General features: G+C 27.4%; 1 protein-coding gene across 1 annotated transcript; it reads right to left on the bottom strand.

The window, feature by feature from the left end:
• Positions 1–79: 79 nt before the first annotated feature.
• On the bottom strand, positions 80–4,260 carry LOC121124685 (pancreatic lipase-related protein 2; the record flags this gene model as incomplete). The annotated part of the gene is given in 5 exon segments (XM_040719866.2): positions 80–289; positions 344–629; positions 2,598–2,628; positions 4,011–4,055; positions 4,138–4,260. Coding segments are annotated over 5 exon segments (624 nt in total), but the record flags the coding sequence as incomplete, so codon positions are not given.
• Between the last annotated feature and the right edge of the window lie 4,113 nt (positions 4,261–8,373).

The following is an 8,373-nucleotide window of genomic DNA, read 5'->3' as shown; positions in this document are numbered from 1 at the left end:
TCGCAAAAATTAAACGTTATTCATCTATATAATACACATAAAAAGAAAAAGAACCACCTGTGATCCGGTTACAGTTAGGAATATTAGATCCGGCAAATGAACAGACTTGTGCTCCAAAACTAAAGCCAATTAAATGAAGATTAGGTCCAATGGGCTGAAATATTTCACTGACATTATTAAAGAAAATTGCAATCATTTTTCCAGCTATTTGTGTGTTGGCTGCACCCTGACCGTAATCTGGGTATATCGTTCCCTTTCTCCAATCCGCACAGAATAAGTTTATGTCAGACTATACATTTTTCATGTTATTACTATGCCTTGTCTAATCTTTGGAAGAACTTACTTCATTTAGAAGATCGCGTCTCATCTGCACGATCCAGGTTAGATTACAATCTCCCCCAAATCCATGTACAACCATTCTTGTAAGTTTTGAAGGATTAAAATTTGAATCTTTTAATTTACCTGCCTCATTATATTTAAAAACTTCAGGTTCTTCAGGGTTATTACGAGTGTAAAGCCACATATGTAAATCAACGGTTTCTTTACTTTGAGGACATTTTCGGTGTCCCCACGCTTTCATTGGCACAACTGGTCCTAACTCATGAGTACATGTATATGGACCAATCAGGCTAGGAAAAATAAATGAGACTGATGTAATTCCCAAATTTTATTTTTAAATTAATTTAAAACTCCCTTTAAAATAGTCTTTAGTTTTTTGTTACACAAATGGTGCACCAAGATAATTATTTATACTAGCATTAATTACAAAAACATAAATTTCTTTCCAGTATTCTTATTATCATGATGTGTGTTAATACATAAATGCAAATTAAATGATAGAAATCCTAAGAAATTAAGAACTATTGTATCTAAACCTAGCAAGTACTTGGTGTGTAAATTAGGAATCAGTAATTATTATTATATTTTTGTATCAAGTTCGCTATTTTAGGCATTTTCAATTTTGAGTATTTTTAAATTTTTATAGCCCCCCCCCCCCCCCCCAAACAAACAGTTTTTGAGTTAGAAAAAAATATCAATTAACATAAACTTTGTCTTTTCAAAAATGGTATGATTGTTCCAAATAGCTATTTTATTGCAGCTGAATTAATAAAATCATGGATAATAACAAAATGATTTTCTGGAAAATAAATTTTTATTCGTATAAAAATTTTTTTGGATATCTGCATTGCTTTCTTTTAAGAGTGGGTCGTGTCACATTATATATTAGCCCATTTTTAGAACCAACATTAAGTTATAAATGAAATACATTTTTTTTAGTTGAAGGTAAATTCATGACTTTTTAGTTATCAAAAATTGGCTCAAACCTACAAAAAGTGTAAAAAATTGAATTAAAAATGCATAATAACCTGATATGATACTAACAAACTAATAATTAATTTGTGATTAATCCATCAAGTATGTATTTTAAATTTTTTAAACTCATATGACAAAGAAAATTATATCAACGTTCTTTTTCTTTCTTGAATGATTGTAAAAATGAATCATCTCACAAGTCTATACATTTCATGATAGCAAAACAAAGTGGTCCTTAATGTGTATTTTTGTAGACGACTTTTATACTCAAAATATTTTGCAATTATTTTTTAACAAATTCATCTAGATAGAATGGGAAAAAAGTATTTAAAAAATTGTACATGCAAAATATTACGTAGAAGATTTAATTTTTGTTAAAAAAAAGACAAATCAACTTTGATTTTTTTACCAAATTTCGATTTCTTACTAATATTGGTATGTAAAATAATATTGTATTTAAAAAAACTAGTCACTTTTTATCAACTATGTATATATTTATGGGTAATTACAAAAGTAATATTGATGCATATAAATAATGATAAATATGTAAAATTTCCCATATAAAACTTATTGTCAAGCCAAATTTTAATTACAAATAGCTGAAAATAATATAAGTATGGGATTATTATACTAGTATTTGTTATTTAAAATTTAATTACATTATCTAGTATAATCCAAATAACCCTACATGGCCAAGTAGTTCATTTATGATTTTAATTTAAAAGACATTGAAAAGAAGCCTTGAAACGAGGTATTTTCAAAAGTAAGCCTTGATATATTTATATGAATTTTTTAGTGAAAATGAAGAAACGTCTAATTCAATCACCCTTATTAAAAAAATGAATAGAAGAAAATTTCTAAATATATTAATGGAATTTATGACGTCTTCTTTTTTTTTTTTTTTAATGAATTAAGTCACAAAACATTCAAACACATTTATTCGAAAAAATATTGATTTCCTTTCGCTTAATGGTCAGATTTATATGTGTAAAAAATATCCTAATCTTTATGGATTTTTTTTTGTCTTATATCAATGCTACTTTGAAAAATGTTTTTTTTTTTTTTAAATAAGCATTTCATTTTGTACAAGTGTTTAGCTATAGCTGTAATATGTATAAAACGTCGCATGAAGTAAGTTATTATACATTAAATTCGTGAATATTGAAACTAAATACGTAAAAACATTCTATTTTATTATTTCTTGTATTTTCTACATTAAATAAAATAAGCCTCGTAAAATATATAAATAAAAAAAGGAAGTAATTTTTAATGAATACACTTACCGACTTTGGGGATTGTTATCTTGAGGTTCGGCTGAAAGAAATAGTGAGAAATATTCTAATTATGGTTATTTTAAAAATGGAGTAGTTTCATATTTTCAAAAACTCTAATTTTGAAATAGCATAAAATTTTAGTTATTCATAAATGTTAATGTATTATATATACTTATGTATTAAAAAAAAGATAATAAAAAATTGGATTGGACTCTAAGTTTTTTAACAAAAAGAAAATATTTGTCAAAAATACATACTAATTGCAAATACGTGAAAATCAATCAATCAGCTAAAATAGTTGATTAAGTTCTACTCTTTAATAATTTACAATTTTCATTCGTTGAGTAAAAGTGGTGGTTTTTAAATGATTTATTACACGTAACCAAAGTTCCATTATCCATTGTTAGACATAGAACTCAATTATTTTTAATGAAATAACCTTGATACTTAGGGTGTTAAATTTTAAATGAGGAGTGGAATGAAAAAGCTTAAAGGCTTTTGTACATGTAATCTTATCAAATAGACAAATAATATTTTCCTGATTTAAAGGTGCAATAGTCCATGTAAATAGTTATATTATCCTTTCTTATCAAATAAAAAAAGCTAGAAACAGACAAATCTATTTTTCTCATTTTTTAAAATCCTAAATCTGCTTCTATGTTAGGACATCACTCATGAGTCTCATACTGGAAACAGTCATAGTACTAAACATCTGTTTAAAACATTAAAATTTTGTGGACTTGTGTTATTTTTTCTTCATATTAGTTTATATGGCTTGAAATTAAGTATTGTATGGTTACTATTTAATGTATATATTTATGTAGGTAGATACTTATTTTGTTAAACTGATTTCATTATTTTGTATCTACAAAATCTTTTTATTATCTTACCAAACAATAAATTGTCTTTACTAAACATGATTGAATTGATAGTTAAAAATGAATTGCTTGCCAAACATATTTAATATATAACACAAAATCAAGATGTGGTTTTCTTCAAAACTAGGCCTGGATTAAATTTGTCTTGTAAATCATATTATCTTACATTTTTGACAAATAATTTATACTTCTTTCAGATTGCTGCAAATTATACTTAAAAGATAATCAATCAGTTATAAAAAATGAAGAAAAAAAAAAGATTATATTTGAAAGTCATAGTGGAACTAAGGAAGTCTTTTATATTAAATGAATTTTCCAGACTATAGTTAATATTCCTACACATCTTAACTCATTTATAAATTATTCTATGAAGCGTTAAATGACCGAAATATGTTAATAAATTGCATTTATGGAGTAAAGCAAAAAAAAAAAAAAAAATTGTTCAAGAATGTTTTTATGTTGACACACCGTATATCTGGATCGGCTATGTATCATTCCATGATTAATATAGTTTGAAAAAATAAATTATTTTGGATATACTTACCATGACTTATAACTGAGCTGAATTCCGTTGTTTCTTTCGCCTCAGCTATTAAAAATAAAGAATACAGTTCATAATCAAGATTTTAATAATTGGATATCTGGGAATAAGTAACAAATGTTTAACGTACCCATGACTATAATAACTCCAAAAATCAACACCAATCTTATAATGGGTATCATGATTAGTTAATTTCCGATCCTTTGAGACGTTCTGAACTCTTCAACAGTAAAAACTGAAGTAATATTGTATTTATTTAAATATTATATTTATAATTTTAGTCAAGTTTGACTTTTCTCATTGTTTAACAAGTGGAATAACAATTGGCATTAGATATATTTTTTTAAATATCACTTACATTGTACATATATGTGTGTGGCGATAACATAAAAGCAAGTTAGGATACTTTTTCTCAATATTGTGACAGTACAGATAAACATATATGTTGATATGAGTACTATAATTTATATCCATTTAAAAAAGTGATGAAGTCACTGCCGGGGTTTTTAAGGTTAACTGAACCTGATAAAAATCAGTTATTTGGTAACACTGATCATAAATGATACTGGGACGTCATGACATTGAAAATTATTTTTAAGGAAGAGTGTATATGTATTCACGTTGCGGGAATGATAAAAATAAGCTAGGGATTAGCTGTTTAAGAACATGCCTCACCAATTGAAATTGATTATATTGATGATATCAAAATTCGATTTAAACTTCAAATACTGCACGATCAAATTCACTGAACTTGTATATAATATGTTCATGTAATAACTTGTTGGACAACTTTTCAGTGGGTTAATATTGTATTTGACTCTTTCAAAATCCTCTTGGCTTTTAATTTGTAGTAAAAAACTTATAATTCGTTTTCTCTGTTTGATCAGCTTGCTTTTATGTTAACAATTAAATTTAAAAAACCAGCTTGCTTTTATGTTATCGACACGATTATCGTCTTTACACACAACTGTATAGTGTCGTTTCTTGGTTACTTTTTTGTGATATACCGGAAGTTCATATTTTATACCACTACATTTTTTATAGACTATTCTTGCTAATTTTTCTAAAATTTGGTTAAAAAATCTTGACCTACTTGCCCTTGACTATATAGGGTTACATCATTTTTTTCTTAAAGATCTTCACACATCTTATTTTGACTAGATTCAATCGTATTTTCTAACAAAATTATAATTATTAGTTATTGTAATACTATAATGTTTAATTATACTGAATCAGTGCAACTCCATCTCACTAATTAAGGATGACTTAAAAAATAAATACAATTTTTGAGACAAATCTAATTTTAAAGGATTTTTAAAAAGGTATTGTCAACTAAAACCGACAATTTAAATAATCATCAGTTCTCTTTTAAAAAAAACAGTTTTGTTAATTAGTCCATCAAAAGAGTTTCTGATAAAAAATAATTCAAATTCTATTCATTTTAAGAAATAGTCACCAAATTTTCCGAGTAATGGGTAATTTTTATTTTCTAATGGATTTTAGGAGTGGTATAAAGTGAAGACAAATCAAATATATTATCCAAATTTCAGGGAAATTTTACACGTAGGTTTATTTTGATAAATTATAAAAATTTTGATATAAAAATAATATTTTGATTAAAAAGGTTTATTACATTTAAAAAGTGTTTTAAAATAAATGAATAAATCTTGCATTTGATCATATGATTCATTTTTTTCTTTTTTAAGCCTACTTTTATATTGACACGTCACATATATGAATGTTATCAATAAGAGTAGTCAACAAATTTTTTGTTTTTGAATTAAGAGGGTGTGTTCCCAATTACTTTGTTGCTCAAATTTTTCGTTTGTTGGGGTTTATATAGTATCAATAAGTCCTTATAACTTTTTTTTTGTTAGCATAAAAAAATCAAATATTAATCATTTAAGCGGGAGCAAAAAAATGACATATTTTGGACATATTGTTTTTAGAATTGTTCAATTTAAATAAAATATAAACTGTTCTTTACTCTTTTTTTTTTTTTTTTCGTTTCTCTCCTAGTATTTTGCCTGTTCTATTCTCATCATAATATATTATTCTCTTCCACACACCATACTTCCCTAGACATGGAACAAAACGCTCTAATTCAAAGTTGAACAAACTACGGTCACGGGCCATATGAAGAACCCAGACTTTTTCTACGTACCGTTGCTCTAGAAAATAAGTTCTAATAACTATTTGAAGGAGCACGAGCTCCAATCACGCAAGCTGTGGGAGTGAAAAAAAAAAAAGATGGAATGAGTGAATGTATTGTATACCGTTCAAAATCAAAGTAAATATACTTTAAAGGGGTTTCAAACCTTAATGTTCAACCATTATTTATTTAAACTGGTGAATTTTTCCTTTAAAAATGAAATATGAATTTCAGTTTGTGTCTGTACAAAATCGGTTAGTAGTTTGTTTATTTAAATAATTAATTAATATGAAATATTATTCTTTGGCTGATTTTTTAATACTTATTTTTATATGGAATAACTTACCTATGGTTTTACAAGCAGAAACTGATGTTAACCACACTATTAGCACACCATTTGAAACTAAGACCCCCTTTGAGACCATTGATGCTGTTTTTCTTGACCATATTACTGTATTTAGGAATAAATGTAATTCATTCTTAAAAAAGTTATTTGATAAATACTTATTCTTACGAATATATCATATTTTTTTCTTCAGCATTTCACTAATTTTATTGCACAAACTCAAAGGTACTCGTCAAACAGTAGATTCTTTGAGAAGATTTTAGCACAACAATAATTCGAAAAAGAATGAATAAATAAGAAAAAAGGAAAATTCGACCAACTTTTTTCTTTTCTAATCTAAAAACAGTAATTTAATTGACCAAACAACACAGGATTAATAACAATATAGAATTACATAAGAAGATAATAAAAAAATATATTATGTAGATAAAATGAGAAATCTTAATTCCTTATTTCCTATATGCGATTAACTTTGAAACAGAGCCTTATTGTTTGTCAAAACTAGATCTATCATGTATAAAAGAGTCAAGATCTTTATATTTCCATAATAAAACTACAAAATTATTTTTTCACCAACATAGCTGAAGTAAGTTATAAAGGTATGCCATTTCGTATATATTATAGCATCTTAAAAGGGTTCCTCGGAAATTAGAAACACGGCAGCAGTGGAGTTTAAACTACCTTGGGCCCAGTACCTCACCTGTAAAACCTGCGGGCCAGGGTGTATTTTGGGATATTAGAAGGGTAGCTTGATGCTCAGAGAAGCGGCGGCGTATAAATTCAACTTGTTTCGAGGCCCAGTACTTCACCTATACAGCCTGTGGGCTGGGGTATATTATAGCATGTTGGAAGGGTTCTATCCTGGCATGTTTCTTCATCATTCAATAGTTTTATCTTCCGATTAAAATATATATTGCATACGGTATTATTGCCTTGTAATGAAATTACTCACAATCATATTGGTTCACGATGATATTACCAGAACGTTTCTCAACCTACTCAGAGATTCAATTGATTTTGTTGTTTACTTTTAAACTTTTTATTTTCAAATTACTGCAATATTTTCTAGTATATATATATATTAGTACTGTATAATGTTAGTGTGCTGAATTATAATTCACTGGAAAATCCAAGGAGACATCGTGTGTGTTTATAAAACACACACGGTATCATCTTGTGTGTTCTTGAGACGATCGTATAAGCAATTAAGTTCATACCACCTAAGAGCGTTGAAAGATACAATAGGTGTGTAAAGAAGTATTTGTCCTTAGTATCTGTCTTTCCAACTTCACCCCTATGGCCTATGCAAAAGCAATGAAATGCTTGATTGAGTCGTACGAGGATCCTATAAAGTTAGCCAGTTCTTACCTTTAAAACGCTATAGATCCGTCACAGGACGAAATGTCAATGGCAGCATCCATCATAAAATCATCAAAAGCTCTTAAAGTCATAAAAGAACAGCTCATAAATCAAGGAGTCGACATGTTCGAGTTTGCTTTAATGCACACATTCTATGCAGCCATCTCACCCAAAATGCGTGCAGACATTAATTTAAAGCAAAACAAAATTATATACTCGAACATGAAAGGAGTCTCAAAACGGAAGATCCCAAAGCACCATGGACCACTGGAAAGATAGAGAATTTGGACTCCTTCAATGCATGGCTTCAAATACAGAAATCAAATTTAGAAAGAAATTATATATTAATGATATATTTTAAAATATGATGATGATTATATTAAATACATGGAAAATTATATAATACTCGTACATAGAATACATAGGTATGTATCTTTTATCATTATTTGATGGAAAATAATGGCGTCAATCCGTACATATTAATTGTCAATCACTTTGTTGAAAAAAAA

Source organism: Lepeophtheirus salmonis, chromosome 9, assembly GCF_016086655.4.
Source record: "Lepeophtheirus salmonis chromosome 9, UVic_Lsal_1.4, whole genome shotgun sequence".
Taxonomy (NCBI): Eukaryota; Metazoa; Arthropoda; class Copepoda; order Siphonostomatoida; family Caligidae; genus Lepeophtheirus; species Lepeophtheirus salmonis.
This window is presented reverse-complemented; position numbering and strand designations above follow the sequence as displayed.